This window comes from Rutidosis leptorrhynchoides, chromosome 4 (genome assembly GCF_046630445.1).
Source record: "Rutidosis leptorrhynchoides isolate AG116_Rl617_1_P2 chromosome 4, CSIRO_AGI_Rlap_v1, whole genome shotgun sequence".
NCBI lineage: Eukaryota > Viridiplantae > Streptophyta > Magnoliopsida > Asterales > Asteraceae > Rutidosis > Rutidosis leptorrhynchoides.
Genome location: NC_092336.1, coordinates 120147889 through 120167077, shown reverse-complemented (window position 1 = coordinate 120167077; position 19189 = coordinate 120147889). Strand labels below are relative to the sequence as shown.

Below are 19189 nucleotides of genomic sequence, written 5' to 3'. Positions count from 1 at the left end.
TTTTTATTAATCGTCGATGTACAAATTATAGTTATACATATATGAAGTGAAATCATTTCCCACCGTAACGGGTAAGCTATCTCCGACACTCGTTGTTTCCATTATAATAATAACGATATCGGCAACACTGGATGTTTACATAAAAGATCTCAGATCCCTTTAAACTTCATTTATTACTATTTCTGAGTGACCCAGTGTTAGGATTATTTGGTGGGAAATTCCCCAAAATACACTTTTAGAAAAAAAATTGTCTATTTACACCATTAAGTCGACCACCCGTTGGGTCGACTACCTCTATACCCGGTCGACCACACCAAATTTCAATGTGGTCGACCACCGTTTATAACTGGCAAGGTCGATTTCTGTTGGCTATCGGTCGACCACTGTATTCGACCCCAAAAAACACGGGCGACCTTAATGATGGTCGAGTATACAAAAAGACACCGAAATAGCGAGTTGGGATAACAAAATTCAAATTTCAACTCTAACAAAAATTCGCTCCACAAGCCCTAGTTACGAACCCTGATTCATCAACCCTCATTCATTGCAGATTCAATCAAGTGATCACTTCAATAGTTTGTAGATAAACCCTAATTCCATCGTCAGTGTATCTATTTCGTCCTTAGATTCAATCAAGAGTTCCCTTCAAAGATGACAGATATTGAGGTAAAACCTATTTCTTTGTTGTATGTATATGTTAGTTTATCTGTATGTGTATATATGTGTATATATGTATATCTATGTATTGGTCCCTGTATTTATATCTATGTGTGTATGGATGTATTTGTATGTGTGTACATGTCAGTATATGTATAGGTATAGGTATATGTATATGTATATGTATATGTATATGTATATGTATATGTATATGTATATGTATATGTATATGTATATGTATATGTAACTATAGATATACAATTATTCCATTGTTTTTGCTAAAGTGTATATATCTGTATATGGTTATGGGGATGCCTTAGGTCAGAAGATCACTTGCATACTCGACCATTCAAAGGGTCGACTGCCAAAAACATACACTATAGTCGACCCCATTTTGGGTCGCCTATAGTTGAATAAAACTGTAGTCGACCAGAAAGAAGGTCGACTATAGTGTATTTGCTTTTCAATTGTATGTACCTGTATGTGTATGTATATTAACATTCATGTATAATGACATTATCATTGTCTGATTACAGGTTTGGTTCGAGGCCAAGGTCACCATTCGAAGCAAGATGTCTCTTATAAGGGAGATTAAGAACAAACTCGCTCCGGCTCAGACAAAGATTTTCAGAGAGACGTGTTTCGGTCATTGGTTAGATATAAAGTGTGATGACAATGATCCGGGATACATACATTGCTTATTAATGAATCAGACTGACCGTCCGAAAAAGTTTGTAATCAACGGACGCGAAATATGTGAGGAGCCAGAAGAGCTATGGTTTTGAGTTACCTGAGACCATGTCATTAGGTGTGGTAGACGTGAGTTTTGCTTGGTTACCGGGATGCGGTTTGGTCCAGTTACATCTTTTATAGATTGGATAGGTCAAGAGAGGTCGGATTTTGACCACTCGGTTTCATCTCGTGTTTTTATTAAACGACATAGTGGTCAACGTCATCTTTCGGAGTTTCACGACGCCTTTTTTAAAGATGAGTTGAAAGGAACTGACAAGGATAAGGTCATAGTCGCCATTGCGTTGATAATTAACTTATGCTTCCTTGGGAAGCAGTTGCGGGATAGCGTAAACGATGACATGCTTCTTTTATTAGAGGACTTTGAGTTGATGAACAAGTATCCGTGGGGTTCTTTCTTATGGACCAAACTTTACAATAGTTTGCATCACGTGTTAGTACCTTATAAGGAGAGGGTAGCAGATAAAACTCGGAAGGGGGTAATGACATACCATTTGAGCGGCTTCACTTGGGCGTTTAAGGTAGTAATCCGTACTTATAAATTTTAAGCAATTAACATGTTTCATATTTAACCAAATTTGGTTTTTGTTTGTAGATGTGGATATGGAGGCATACAAACACCAAATAGAAGCATATGCTTTCAAGCCGGAAAGTGAAGGCATACCTCGTGGAATCCACTGGAAACGAAAGAAGAAAGTCATGGGCTGGAATGCGTACGTTGAGTTGATGCAACTCCCGGTGAGTATAATTATACCAAAATATTTATGTATGTGTTATGTTTATATGTATGTGTATATCTATATGTATATGTAACTGTATATGTATATGTAACTGTATATGTATATGTATATGTATCTGTATATGTATATGTAACTGTATATGTATCTGTATATGTAACTGTAACTGTATATGTATATGTATATGTATATGTATATGTATATGTATATGTATATGTATATGTATATGTATATGTATATGTATATGTATATGTATATGTATATGTATATGTATATGTATATGTATATGAATATGTGTATGACAGGATGATATCCCGGACGAAGAACGACCTCTCAATCGTTTGAGGCCCACCAAGACAGAGGTTAAGTGTGAGTGGTGGGTTGCTAGTGTAAACTATTTCAAGAACCCCGATGCTAAATTACCGGTGAAGAAAGTTGATGATCCGAAGAAATTTGATGATGAGACGAAGAAGGAGTTGACGGATATGATTAAGAATTTGACAAAGAGATTAAATGACCAGGAAAACAAACATGCCAAGGAGATTAAGGAGATGAGTGATCGGGTTGAGGCTGGCATCCGTGTTACACGTGAGACACTAAAGATAGTGCAGAGTTTATATGTTTCTAGAGGCGTCCATCGGACAAGTATTTTAAAACTCCATTCTATGATACAAAACCTACAACAACATATCCGTCAACAAGAGCAGGTAATTTCTTATTATATAATTCATTTATGCAAGTTGGTAAGTTATATAAACTGTCCAGTGTGCAGATGAGTAGTCGACCCTTCATTGGATCGACTATCACCATGTTTACATTGTAGTCGACCATTACCTAGGTCGACTATATTAAATTTAAACTATATTCGATCCTTGTCAAGGTCGACTATATATCTGACTTTCTGATGACTTATTGTTGTGTGTTTCTGTGACAGGATGATGGTGGTTTCATTGGTGGATATGTGTCAGATGTTGAAGTTCAGACAACCAAGAAAGATATGTTTGATAATGTGAAGGTTGCTTCACCGGTTTATGTGAGGAGAAGCAAAAGGGACCGTCGGGTTGCACGGGCAAGGATGTCTCCCTTCGTTACACCGTCACAAATGATCAAAAAGGGTGCTAAAAGAAAGCCTGACATGCCAGAGAAAGAAATCCCGATAAAACAACAGAAGACAAGGAGACTGAGTGCTCCGTTAGTGCCTAATAATGTTATTCTAGAAATCATTGACGATTTAATTCATAAGTCTGGACTTATCTATCCCGGCCCTTCCACATTATATGATGATGAAAGGAATCTGGACGGCCCTAAGACACCGGAAGAGATGATGACTCCACATTACGAGTGCTTATCGGTATTTGTTCGGGGCCTATCCGACGGATTTATATTCATCACTGACGAGTTTTGGGAGCGGATCTCAACAAATTTGAAGGCGGTTACTTAGATAACTTTGTAAGTGTTTTATAAACTTATTATTAAAGTGGTCGACATTTAACTTCGCTAACTTGAGATTGACTAAGTGATTGTTAATTTCAGAATATTAATGGTTGGGGATCTATGTTGTTGTGGTGGAGCTACCGTTTAGATCAAATGGATTTTCAGCCACTAAAGGACCGCCAAAGATGTACGATCATGCCGGTCGACATGATTAAGTGGATGGGGATTTTTAAAACGGGTGTAACACTTGACCCGAATTACACCAATCCCAATATTACTTGTTATGCAGACGGATCGAGACTCCCTTTTCCACATTGGTCGAAGTGTCAGAAGGTTACAATATCAAATACATATACATATACAGTTTAAATATACATAGACATATACATTCAGATTAGAGTTATCTGTATAACTTTCTAACTTTAATTGTAGGTCCTATTCCCAACATGTTTGGAAGATGCGGATCACTGGGTGCTTATTGTGCTTGATCTTAAGGACTTCACCGTCGTCATTTACGATAGTTTTGTCAAGCACAACTCAATTGACCACCGCGCTTATTATGTTTCCGAGTTGGGTAAGTGTCTGCCAGAGTTTTTGAGGGCAATTAACTACACTCCTCCACCACACGTCTCGATGCCATCTACATTTACGTATATCGACTCACCTCAGCAGTCAGGATATTATGGTGACTGTGGTGTATGGGTTTGCATAAACATGGAGCGTGTATTTTGTGAGCTAACCTACCCATTCGAGAAAGATACTGCGAAGGTTGCATTAGAATACAGACATAGGATGGGGAAGACATTCTTTAGATCTCGAATCGAAGTACATAAAAGGTAGCTCTAATGTTTGTGTTGGTATTGTATTTTGAACAGGCTCCACTGTAAAAGGTAGCTCTAATGTTTGTGTTGGCATATTAAGTCAGCAGGTTGAACAGGCTCCACTGTAATCTTTTGACAGCCACCGTTTGCCTGGTTGACCACTGGTGTAAAATGTGGTCGACCACTGCTTAAATACACTGTGGTCGACCCTGATGTGGGTTGACCACTTAATAAAAATGACTTAGTCGACCATAATCTATGAAGTAGTTGACCACAGTGGACTTTCATGATTAAAAAGGCAACCTAGGTCCCACATTTAGATAACATTTCTTATCATTATTAGCTACGGATAGGAAATCCACCTTTCATGAATTTAATTGGATAACGGTAGATCCTTTTATTCCTGTTATCCATTTGTACTCTATAAGTAATGGGATCCCATAAGTAATTCCCATATTTAATAAATACCATACTTGATCGATATTCAAACACACCAGATTCATATTCACAATAACTTAGTCGTTGAAGTTAACTCTTTGCGCAGTTTGATGTCATCACTTATTGGTGAGTAATCCCTACTTTTATATGTCTTTACATTTATAGTGATGAGTAAGTTAAAGATATATATTTGTTCAGGAGGTTATTTTGAACATGCCAATAGTCATATAGTTTATATGCCACTTAATTGTCCCAGAGTACCTTTGAAACTTACAATCGCGCCAAACAAACCCTTAAATCGTACGCTTTTGTTAAAATATGTGTTAAAAAAAATCGATGTTTCACAAGATTTAGTTATATCTATGAAATACGTTGTCGATAACTGTGTCTTGGATATCACTGATGATGAAGATGATTTTAATGATTTTATGAATTTCGCCATCTCAAATCAACCCGTTCACATATATCTAGAAGTTATTATGAATTCAATGCATGTTTTAGGTCGAAACCTTACTAATCCTAATGATCAGTTCAGCCTACAACAACAATACAATAATCGGTTAAACCTACAACATCCGACCAATAATCAGTTCAACCTACAAAATCCTTACAATAATCAGTACAACTTTAATCATCCATCCAATAATCGGTTCAACCTACCTCAGCAATCCAATAATCAGTTCAACCTACATCATCCATACAATAATCAGTTCAACCGACAACAGTCATCCATCAATCAGTTCAACCTACAACAGTCAACCATCAATCAGTACGACCTAGAACACCAAAGTAACAACCAGTTCAACCTACACCACCCATACACTGATCAGTACAACCAACCACATCCATACACAAATAATTCGAACCTACAAAATCAATCTGTAAATCAGTTCAACTTACAAACTCAAACCACAGATGAAATCAACCAACAAATACAATACACCAATTTGTTGAATGATAAACAACCACCTTTTGAAGGTAACGAAGATCCTTACATCATTGACCTACCTACATCTGATCAAAGTGGATCTGAGCATGATGATATGGAAAATGTGAATCCAATCAAACCAACAAAACACCCTTTTTCTAACTACATAGTTGATGAGGATGATGTTCCTGATAGTGATGATGAATACGAAGATGAATACGTCGACCAAACACAACTTATGACCAGCCAATTAAGTATAATCCCCAATCAGATGATATATTTTGGAACATGCCACCGTTACTGTCGAACAACCAACCCGAAATGAAACCTAGATCAATGACAATATATGAAACCTCGGATCTAGTTAAATTGAATCAGACTTTCGAAAACAAGGAAGATTTTCTTATGCAATTACGTACAAAGTGTGGTACTGAAGGGTTCCAGATAAAACCAAAGTACTCAGACAAGTCAAGGTATACAGCTACATGCATATCACCAAATTGTTCATGGCAAATTACTGCTAGGTGTATACAAGATAGCAACAACTTTCAAGTACGGAAGTTGAATGATCTACACACGTGCTCAAATACCCAAATTCTTCCGAACAATAAGCATGCCACCAAGAAGGTCCTAGGGAATATACTGAAAGAGGTGATGAAACAAGAAGGTCGTGTCTATCGACCGAATGATATAAGGACTGATATGTCGGCGCGATTTAAAATAAGTCTATCATACCACCAAGCATGGAAAGCCAAATGTTACGCAATTGAGATGTTGAGGGGTAGTCTTGAAGATTCCTTTCAAATACTACCTAATTATCTATATAATCTTAGATTGTCTAACCCAGGTAGTATAACCAACATTCGAACGGACAACAAAGGCAGATTTGTTATGAGTTTCATGTCCATTGGTGCAGCGGTATGTTTAATGCTCTCTTTATTTACTATGCATGACCAGTAATCATAGTCGATGGGGCTCATTTAAAAAGTCATTACTTGGGGACTAACTTGATTGCTGTCGCTATGGATGCTAACAATGGAATCCTTCCATTAGCCTACGGTATTGGAGCAGGAGAGACCACCAATCATTGGACATGGTTTTATGGTAATCTAAGAGACTCTCTACAGTCTTCGGGATGTTGTATTGTTAATCTTACCATTATATCTGATAGGGCACCTGCAATAGCTGCTGGCATATCAAACGTATTTCCAGAAGTATTTCATGCACTATGTGCTAGACATTTGTTGGGAAACCTCAAAAGTGTGTCTAAAAGGGTTAAAAGTTACGAGTGGCACTACTAGAAAATGTGCAAAGCGTATAGAAAATCTGATTTTGATCACCACTATGGTATACTAGCACGACGTATCCCAGACAGTGCACGTATCCCAGACAGTGCACGTATCCCAAACGAACATGTCTGCATATTAAAGTATTGAAACATTATTTTGAAATACGAGTTAAATTAATAAGTAAATAAAGAGAGCATTAAACATACCGCTGCACCAATGGACATGTAACTCATAACAAATCTGCCTTTGTTGTCCGTTCGAATGTTGGTTACACTACCTGGGTTAGACAATCTAAGAATATATAGATAATTAGGTAGTATTTGAAAGGAATCTTCAAGACTACCCCTCAACATCTCAATTGTGTAACATTTGGCTTTCCATGCTTGGTGGTATGATAGACTTATTTTAAATCGCGCCAACATATCAGTCCTTATATCATTCGGTCGATAGACACGACCTTCTTGTTTCATCACCTCTTTCAGTATATTCCCTAGGACCTTCTTGGTGGCATGCTTATTGTTCGGAAGAATTTGGGTATTTGAGCACGTGTGTAGATCATTCAACTTCCGTACTTGAAAGTTGTTGCTATCTTGTATACACCTAGCAGTAATTTGCCATGAACAATTTGGTGATATGCATGTAGCTGTATACCTTGACTTGTCTGAGTACTTTGGTTTTATCTGGAACCCTTCAGTACCACACTTTGTACGTAATTGCATAAGAAAATCTTCCTTGTTTTCGAAAGTCTGATTCAATTTAACTAGATCCGAGGTTTCATATATTATCATTGATCTAGGTTTCATTTTGGGTTGGGTGTTCGACAGTAACGGTGGCATGTTCCAAAATATATCATCTGGTTGGGGATTATACTTAATTGGCTAGTCATAAGTTTGTGTTTGGTCGACGTATTCATCTTCGTATTCATCATCACTATCAGGAACATCATCCTCATCAACTATGTAGTTAGAAAAAGGGTGTTTTGTTGGTTTGATTGGATTCACATTTTCCATATCATCATGCTCAGATCCGCTTTGATCAGATGTAGGTAGGTCAACGATGTAAGGATCTTCGTTACCTTCAAAAGGTGGTTATTTATCATTCAACAAATTGGTGTATTGTATTTGTTGGTTGATTTCATCTTTGGTTTGAGTTTGTAAGTTGAACTGATTTACAGATTGATTTTGTAGGTTCGAATTATTTATGTATGGATGTGGTTGGTTGTACTGATCAGTGTTTGGGTGGTGTAGGTTGAACTGATTGTTACTTTGGTGTTCTAGGTCGTACTGATTAATGGTTGACAGATGTAGGTTGAACTGATTGATGGATGACTGTTGTCGGTTGAACTGATTATTGTATGGATGATGTAGGTTGAACTGATTATTGGATTGCTGAGGTAGGTTGAACTGATTATTGGATGGATGATTAAGGTTGTACTGATTATTGTAAGGATTTTGTAGGTTGAACTGATTATTGGTCGGATGTTGTAGGTTTAACCGATTATTGTATTGTTATTGTAGGTTGAACTGATCATTAGGATTAGTAAGGTTTCGACCTAAAACATGCATTGAATTCATAATATCTTCTAGATATATGTGAACGGGTTGATTTGAGATGGCGAAATTCATAAAATCATTAAAATCATCTTCATCATCAGTGATATCCAAGACACAGTTATCGACAACGTATTTCATAGATATAACTAAATCTTGTGAAACATCGATTTTTTTAACACATATTTTAACAAAAGCGTACGATTTAAGGGTTTGTTTGGCGCGATTGTAAGTTTCAAAGGTACTCTGGGACAATTAAGTGGCATATAAACTATATGACTATTGGCATGTTCAAAATAACCTCCTGAACAAATATATATCTTTAACTTACTCATCACTATAAATGTAAAGACATATAAAAGTAGGGATTACTCACCAATAAGTGATGACCTCAAACTGCGCAAAGAGTTAACTTCAACTACTAAGTTGTTGTGAATATGAATCTGGTGTGTTTGAATATCGATCAAGTATGCTATTTATTAAATATGGGAATTACTTATGGGATCCCATTACTTATAGAGTACAAATGGATAACAGGAATAAAAGAATCTACCGTTATCCAATTAAATTCATGAAAGGTGGATTTCCTATCCGTAGCTAATAAGGATAAGAAATGTTATCTAAATGTGGGACCTAGGTTGCCTTTTTAATCATGAAAGTCCACTGTGGTCGACTACTTCATAGATTGTGGTTGACTAAGTCATTTTTATTAAGTGCTCGACCCACATCAGGGTCGACCACAGTGTATTTAAGCAGTGGTCGACCACATTTTACACCAGTGGTCGACCAGGCAAATGGTGACTGTCAAAAGATTACAGTGGAGCCTGTTCAACCTGCTGACTTAATATGCCAACACAAACATTAGAGCTACCTTTTACAGTGGAGCCTGTTCAAAATACAATACCAACACAAACATTAGAGCTACCTTTTACGTACTTCGATTCGAGATCTAAAGAATGTCTTCCCCATCCTATGTCTGTATTCTAATGCAACCTTCACATTATCTTTCTCGAATGGGTAGGTTAGCTCACAAAATACATGCTCCATGTTTATACAAACCCATACACCACAGTCACCGTAATATCTTGACTGCTGAGGTGAGTCGATATACGTAAATGTAGATGGCATCGAGACGTGTGGTGGAGGAGTGTAGTTAATTGCCCTCAAAAACTCTGGCAGACACGTATCCAACTCGGAAACATAATAAGCACGGTGGTCAATTGAGTTGTGCTTGACAAAACTATCGTAAATGACGACGGTGAAGTCCTTAAGATCAAGCACAATAAGCACCCAGTGATCCGCATCTTCCAAACATGTTGGGAATAGGACCTACAATTAAAGTTAGAAAGTTATACAAATAACTATAATCTGAATGTATATGTCTATGTATATTTAAACTGTATATGTATATGTATTTGATATTGTAACTGTAACGACCCGTCAAAATCGCTATTGACGCGGCACGTTAATCATTGATTCCACAGTGAGGTTTTGACCTCTATATGATACGTTTTGATAAAATATTGCATTCATTAAAATAAGTGACTTTCTAAACATAGAAAGTTATAAACATGTGGGCGAGTGCTTAGGTATAAGCAAAACCCCGAAATACATAAGTCTTTAATTTACAGGTTGACATCACAAGAGATATCATATGTCGTATCTATTCCTTCTGCTTTAGCATAATTGTTCCACCAAGTAAGTGCACCGTCTTGCAACGTGCACGAAGCATACTTTGACTTGTCTCCATTCGCACAATTACTGATTTTGAAAACGGACTCCATCTTTGCAAACCATCGGGTTAGACCGACTGGTCCCTCGGTTCCACTAAACGTCTGTGGTTTGCATCCTTGAAAAGTTTTGTATGAGCATCCGTTTCGTGAGTTTGTGTTTACGGCTGCTGCTTTGGCTGCTGCTTTGGCTGTTGCTTTTACTGCCTCGGCTGCAGCAATTCTTTCATTCACACGTTTCTCGACTAGTTGCTCAAACTCAGCATCCGATATTTGAGACATGTTTCTTCAATAAACACAACAGAGATAATTTAATCATATAGAATATTACAGGTAAAATGAGTTGTCAATAGTTAATCGTAGCATATTAATAATATGAACCAATTATTATAAAAGCCTTTTCTTCTTATTAGCATTTTATAATTATTTCTAGGGTATTACCTACCCGTTAAGTTCATACATAATAGCTAGTACAAGGAATTAACTACTAAAATCCTAATAATATTCCACTATGAAGAATTATAGCGAGTTACTACATTATTATGTAATAATAATAATAAGAAGTAGTAATAATACAAATAATCATTCCATGCATTTATTATTAATAAACCAAAATAATACAATACCATACAATACTGATATTTTACATATGCTTATTTTACATAACAAGATAGAGTAGCACACATAAGCAATAGAATAGCGCATGGAAGATTTATGGTTACGAGGTCGTTTATTCAGAACTATCAGAAACTTCTTTCCATTTGGTTCTCTCTGCCAATTGTTTGTGTGCACATGGTCCGACAGACATTCTGGCAGTGTATTTTATTTTTAGTTGGGGTTTTGAGGTACCCGTTGCCTCAATGGGTTTAATACAATAAGGGTGGTTACGGATCGAATGGTCCTGTTCCTTTTTAATAATTAAGGACATTTTATTATTGTGGTTGTTTTTATTATCTATAGCAAGTTGGAATTTCTCCTTAGTGATCTCTTTTATTTCATTAGCGAAATCCTTCTCTTTACTGATCTCGTCTGATGACGAACTGTCTGAGTCATGTGTAGGAGAATATGATGACGAACTGCGAGAATATGTACCGGTGGTCATGAACCGAAATCTTTCAGGCGTAATCGGCACAACCCGACCGTCGGTGGTATATCTGGACCAATGTCCATATTTGTTTAGAAATGGACGATCCTCGTTTACTCCAGGGATCATGGGTCCATGCCAACGATACTGTGGCTCCGGAAAACTAAAGCTGGGTGGAGCTGGAACCTCCTCTGGGTTTACCGGGAGTTGAGATTCCCCGGCTAACACAATTTCTTCTTTAATAGGTATTGGAACACCTTTTTCAGTTGTGGATAGAATAGATTCAGTGTCCGATTCCAAGTCGTACAAAATGATAGGATTAGAAGAAGTCATCTATCACATAATTGAAACAACAATTACGTTAGCATATAAATATATCACATATAATGTTTTTGACCAAATAATAAGCAAAAATCAGTAAAAACAGATATGGTCATAGTCCAGACTCACTAATGCATCCTAACAATTACCAGTTAAACACACTAATGTAATTTCTGGTTCCCTATGACCTCAAGCTCGGATACCAACTGTAACGACCCGTCAAAATCGCTATTGACGCGGCACGTTAATCATTGATTCCACAGTGAGGTTTTGACCTCTATATGATACGTTTTGATAAAATATTGCATTCATTAAAATAAGTGACTTTCTAAACATAGAAAGTTATAAACATGTGGGCGAGTGCTTAGGTATAAGCAAAACCCCGAAATACATAAGTCTTTAATTTACAGGTTGACATCACAGTCCAATTATTTATTATACAACGCAGTTTTATTTTGAATGCAATAAACTTTGTAGAAAGCATGAGAGACTCCATGCAGGCAACAAGCACATCACAGCGGAAGCATTCTAAGGACCTGAGAATAAAACATGCTAAAAAGTCAACACGAATGTTGGTGAGTTATAGGTTTAATTGCTCGAGTCATAAACATATATAAAGATAGACCACAGGATTTCATCAAAAGTTTATCAATAGATTCTACGTAATAGAGCACCCTGGTAACTAAACTTAATGCTATAGTGATAATTACCCCATTCGTTTTAATATACGCAAACCAACGTGTCTTAAACTCAAATAACATACGTCCGTTAAAAGGCTAGCGCTCTAGCTCGGACGGGGATGTCAAGCCCTATGGATCCATATACAATTATTCGCGCCCACCAGTCCATATCCTATGTACTGGCAGCTACTAGTTACCAAAGCTAAGGGATTTTCGGTTTAACTCAGTGTAGAATTTAGTATGTACTTGTGTCTTATCGCGTTTAAAATAAATTGCATGTATTCTCAGCCCAAAAATATTTAAAGTATTTAAAAAGGGAGACTATAAACTCACTGTTCAATATTGAGACTCAATATTGTAGGCAAATTGCGTAGGCGTAATGATGGTAGACGACTGTATAGTTGGCCTTGGATTCAAGAACAATACCCCGAACAATACCCAATACTTCCTTAGCTTAAACCGGTTTGAAACCCGAATTAAAAACACCCTTGTATATACCTTATTATTATTAAACTTAAATTTAAAATTATAATTATAATATAAATATAAATATTGATTAAAGAAAAAAAAATGTAAATAATACGTCGAGTAAACTGGCCTTTTATAGGCATGTTTCCTGATTTTGGTCCCCATGCGATCGCATGGGTTTTCAGTGCTTTTGCCATGCGATCGCATGGCCGCCTGAACCCCTTTTGTTTGCTAGTTTGTCGACATCAAATAGTGTTTATTGTAGCTCATGCGATCGCATGAGTTTTCAGTGTTTTTGCCATGCGATCGCATGGCCGTCTTTTCCATTTTTATTTGCTAGTTCGTCGACATCAAATAGTGTTTACTGTAGCAATAGTGTTACTGTAGCAAATAGCTGTAGCAAAGTCGTTTTCACTGTAGCACTGTAGCAAAATACGGTTTCACTGTAGCAAATAGTGTTTTACTGCAGCAAAGTCATTTTTACTGTAGCAAATAGTGTTTTACTGTAGGAAAGTCATTTTTACTTGTACATCTTATAATATATATATACATACATACATATATGTATATTTACATAATATTAAATCATATAGAGAATTGGTTTAAATCAGTCGAAATTTTTCGGGTCATCATAGTACCTCCCCGTTAAAGAAAATTTCGTCCCGAAATTTTGAGTAGTACCTGTTTCATGAGCGATATCAGTGAACAAATGTGGATACTTTTGCTTCATTTGATCTTCACGTTCCCAAGTAAACTCGGGTCCCCGTCTTGCGTTCCAACGAACTCTAACTATCGGTATTTTGCTTTGTTTTAATTGTTTGACCTCACGGTCCATGATTTCAACAGGTTCTTCGACAAAATGGAGTTTATCATTAATTCGTATTTCATCAAGAGGAATTACGACATCCTCTTCAGCTAAACATTTCTTCAAATTTGACACGTGAAATGTGTCGTGAACACTACTAAGTTCTTGCGGTAGCTTTAATCGATAAGCAACTGCTCCAATTCTTTCGGTGATTTCAAAGGGTCCTACATACCTAGGACTTAGCTTTCCTCGTTTACTGAATCGTACAACACCTTTCCAGGGTGACACTTTCAACATGACTTTGTCGCCTACTTGAAATTCTAGTGGTTTTCTTCTTACATCAGCATAACTCTTTTGGCGACTCATGGCCATTTTCAATCGCTGTTGTATTTGAATGATCTTGTCGGTGGTTTCATGAATAATTTCTGGTCCAGTAAGTTGTATTTCTCCTACTTCACTCCAACAGATAAGAGATCTGCACTTTCTACCGTAAAGTGCTTCAAATGGCGCTGCGTTGATGCTCGTATGATAGCTGTTATTGTATGAAAATTCTGCCAACAGTAAGTGTCGATCCTAACTGGTTCCAAAGTCAATCACGCATGCCCGTAACATGTCTTCCAATGTTTGTATTGTTCTTTCACTTTGACCATCTGTCTGTGGGTGATAAGCGGTGCTCATATCTAATTGAGTTTCCAATGCTTTTTGTAATGACTGCCAGAAACATGATGTGAATCGGGTGTCGCGATCAGATATGATGGAGATAGGTACACCATGCCTGGAAACTACTTCCTTCAAATATAGGCGTGCTAATTTCTTGATACTGTCTGTCTCCTTTATTGGTAGAAAGTGAGCTGATTTAGTTAGACGATCAACTATCACCCAAATAGTATCATGACTACTTGTAGTCCTTGGCAATTTTGTAATGAAATCCATGGTTATTCTTTCCCATTTCCACTGCAGAATTTCTGATTGCTGCAGTAATCCTGACGGCTTTTGGTGCTCAGCTTTGACCTTTGCACACGTCAAACATTTGCTTACATAAGTAGCAATTTCTGTCTTCATATTAGGCCACCAATAAAACTTCTTGAGATCGTGGTACATTTTCCCGTTTCCTGGGTGAATTGAGTACCTCGTTTTGTGTGCTTCATCCAGTACTAGTTGCCTTAGGTTACCATGTTTTAGTACCCATATCCTACCAGCAAAATACAGGGTTCCATCGGCTTTTACTTCAAGTTATTTTTCTAACCCTTTGCTCATTTCGCCTTTTTTGTTTTCTTCTTTTAAAGCTTCTAACTGTGCTGCTTGAATTTGCTTTGTGAGATCAGTACGAATTGTAATATTCAAAGCTCGGACCCTAAGAGGTTTTACTCATTCTTTTCGACTTAAGGCATCAGCTACAACATTAGCCTTTCCGGGGTAGTAACGGATTTCACAATCGTAATCATTTAACAACTCTACCCAGAAACGTTGCCTCATATTGAGTTGTTTTTGATCAAAAATATGTTGAAGACTTTTATGGTCAGTGTACACTGTACACTTGGTGCCATATAGATAGTGTCTCCATATTTTGAGTGCAAAAACTACTGCTCCAAGTTCTAAATCATGCGTCGTATAGTTCTTTTCATGAATTTTTAGTTGTCGTGAGGCATATGCGATAACTTTTGTGCATTGCGTTAATACACATCCTAAACCTTGGCGCGAAGCGTCACAATAGATCACGAAATCATCATTTCCTTCTGGTAATGACAAAATGGGTGCAGACGTTAACTTCTTCTTTAATAACTGGAATGAGGATTCCTGTTCCGTGGACCAATCATACTTCTTTCCCTTTTGAGTCAATGCAGTTAAAGGTTTGGCGATTCTAGAGAAATCTTGAATGAATCTTCGGTAGTAACCAGCAAGACCTAAGAATTGGCGAATTTGTGTTGGAGTCTTCGGTGTTTCCCATTTACTAATGGCTTCGATCTTGGCAGGGTCAACTTTAATTCCATGTTTACTGACAACATGGCCCAAAAATTGTACTTCTTATAACCAGAAATCACACTTCAAAAATTTTGCGTACAGTTCTTCTTTCTTGAGTACCTCCAGTACCAGTCTTAAGTGTTGTTCATGTTCTTCCTTATTCTTCGAGTAAATCAATATGTCGTCGATAAAAACAATGACAAATTTGTCTAAATACGGTCTACAGATGTGATTCATTAGATCCATGAATACTGCTGGAGCATTAGTCGATCCAAAAGGCATGACTAAAAATTCATAGTGACCGTAACGGATTCTGAACGCGGTTTTAGGAACATCTTCTTCCTTCACTCTCAGCTGATGATATTCGGAGCGTAGATCAATCTTGGAATAAACACTTGATCCTTGTAATTGATCAAACAAATCATCAATCCTCGGTAATGGGTACCGATTCTTGATCGTTAATTTGTTTAATTCTCGGTAATCTATGCACATTCTCATGGATCCATCCTTCTTCTTGACGAACAGAATAGGAGCACCCCAAGGTGAAAAACTAGGACGAATAAATCCACGGTCCGATAATTCTTGCAACTGGTCTTGTAATTCTTGCATTTCTGAAGGTGCAAGTCTATATGGAGATCGGGCTACAGGTGCAGCTCCTGGTATGAGATCAATCTGGAATTCTACACATCTGTGTGAAGGTAGCCCCGGTAATTCTTCTGGAAATACTCCGGGATATTCTCTTACAACCGACATGTCATTAATGCTTCTTTCTTCAGTATCGATCTTCTTTACGTGTGCCAGAATAGCATAACAACCTTTTCTTATAAGTTTTTGGGCCTTCATACAGCTGATAAAGTTCAGCTTTGAGTTGCTCTTCTCCCCATAAATCATTAATGACGTTTCATCCTTACGAGGGATGCGGATTGCTTTCTCAGCGCAAACAACTTCCGCTCTTATTTTGGACATCCAGTCCATGCCAACGATTACGTCAAAACTTCCTAATTCTACGGGTATCAAATCGATTTTGAAGGTTTCACCAGCGAGATTCATTTCGCAACCATGGCAAATTTTATCGGTTTTTATCAGTTTACCATTAGCTAATTCAATAGTATATTTATCGTCTAGAGGTAATGATGTACATTTTAGTTTAAAACTAAAGTCTTTACACATATAACTTCTATCAACACCCGTATCAAACATAATAGAAGCTAGTTGATTATTAACGGTAAATGTACCCGTGATAAGATTAGGATCCTCACGTGCTTTACTGGCACTAACATTAAATGCCCTCCCAAGTGCGGGTTCTTTGTTCTTCTTCTTATCAGGGCATTGATTTATAAAGTGACCAGACTTCCCGCATCCATAACATTTCTTGACATCGGTCGATTTTGTCTTTACTTCAGAAACGGTGGCATAACAATCTTTCGCCACATGTCCTTTCTTGTTGCACTTGTCACAGACCACTTGGCAATAACCTGCATGATGTGTGTAACATCTTTTGCAGAACGGATGGGGTCCCTTATAGTTTGGACTTGCAGTTGCCCCATCTTGTTTACCTTTAAAAGTTTCTTGTTTCTTCAGTTGAGTACTTTTGCCCTTATAGTCTTCCCATTTCCTCTTTCCTTCAGTTGTCTTGACTTCGGTAATTGGTGCCTTAATCGAACTCTCTGTGATCTGGTCCATTAGTTGGTGTGCCATTGTCATGGCTTCTTGCATCGTATTCGGTTTGGACGATGTAACATTTCCTTTGATATTGATCGATAAACCGTCAATATACATTTCTATCTTTCGTTTCTCGTTTGGCACCAATTCGGGACACAACAAGGCTAGTTCCATGAAACGCTTTTCATAGTTATTGAGATTCGCGCCGATAACCTTCAGATTACGTAACTCAAATTCCATTTTTCTGATCTCGTTTCGAGGACAGTACTCCTCGATTAGCATCTTTTTCAGTTCTTCCCAAGAGATATCATATGTCGTATCTATTCCTTCTGCTTTAGCATAATTGTTCCACCAAGTAAGTGCACCGTCTTGCAACGTGCACGAAGCATACTTTGACTTGTCTCCATTCGCACAATTACTGATTTTGAAAACGGACTCCATCTTTGCAAACCATCGGGTTAGACCGACTGGTCCCTCGGTTCCACTAAACGTCTGTGGTTTGCATCCTTGAAAAGTTTTGTATGAGCATCCGTTTCGTGAGTTTGTGTTTACGGCTGCTGCTTTGGCTGCTGCTTTGGCTGTTGCTTTTACTGCCTCGGCTGCAGCAATTCTTTCATTCACACGTTTCTCGACTAGTTGCTCAAACTCAGCATCCGATATTTGAGATATGTTTCTTCAATAAACACAACAGAGATAATTTAATCATATAGAATATTACAGGTAAAATGAGTTGTCAATAGTTAATCGTAGCATATTAATAATATGAACCAATTATTATAAAAGCCTTTTCTTCTTATTAGCATTTTATAATTATTTCTAGGGTATTACCTACCCGTTAAGTTCATACATAATAGCTAGTACAAGGAATTAACTACTAAAATCCTAATAATATTCCACTATGAAGAATTATAGCGAGTTACTACATTATTATGTAATAATAATAATAAGAAGTAGTAATAATACAAATAATCATTCCATGCATTTATTATTAATAAACCAAAATAATACAATACCATACAATACTGATATTTTACATATGCTTATTTTACATAACAAGATAGAGTAGCACACATAAGCAATAGAATAGCGCATAGAAGATTTATGGTTACGAGGTCGTTTATTCAGAACTATCAGAAACTTCTTTCCATTTGGTTCTCTCTGCCAATTGTTTGTGTGCACATGGTCCGACAGACATTCTGGCAGTGTATTTTATTTTTAGTTGGGGTTTTGAGGTACCCGTTGCCTCAATGGGTTTAATACAATAAGGGTGGTTACGGATCGAATGGTCCTGTTCCTTTTTAATAATTAAGGACATTTTATTATTGTGGTTGTTTTTATTATCTATAGCAAGTTGGAATTTCTCCTTAGTGATCTCTTTTATTTCATTAACGAAATCCTTCTCTTTACTGATCTCGTCTGATGACGAACTGTCTGAGTCATGTGTAGGAGAATATGATGACGAACTGCGAGAATATGTACCGGTGGTCATGAACCGAAATCTTCCAGGCGTAATCGGCACAACCCGCCCGTCGGTGGTATATCTGGACCAATGTCCATATTTGTTTAGAAATGGACGATCCTCGTTTACTCCAGGGATCATGGGTCCATGCCAACGATACTGTGGCTCCGGAAAACTAAAGCTGGGTGGAGCTGGAACCTCCTCTGGGTTTACCGGGAGTTGAGATTCCCCGGCTAACACAATTTCTTCTTTAATAGGTATTGGAACACCTTTTTCAGTTGTGGATAGAATAGATTCAGTGTCCGATTCCAAGTCGTACAAAATGATAGGATTAGAAGAAGTCATCTATCACATAATTGAAACAACAATTACGTTAGCATATAAATATATCACATATAATGTTTTTGACCAAAT

At 37.3% G+C, this 19189-nt stretch overlaps 1 protein-coding gene across 1 annotated transcript; it reads left to right on the top strand.

Moving 5' to 3' along the window:
- The first annotated feature begins 6101 nt into the window (after window positions 1-6101).
- Window positions 6102-7066, top strand: LOC139840952 (uncharacterized). The gene is made up of 2 exons (XM_071831193.1): window positions 6102-6612; window positions 6723-7066. The coding sequence occupies exons 1-2, from the start codon at window positions 6102-6104 to the stop codon at window positions 7064-7066; spliced, it is 855 nt and encodes a 284-aa protein (XP_071687294.1).
- Window positions 7067-19189: the final 12123 nt, after the last annotated feature.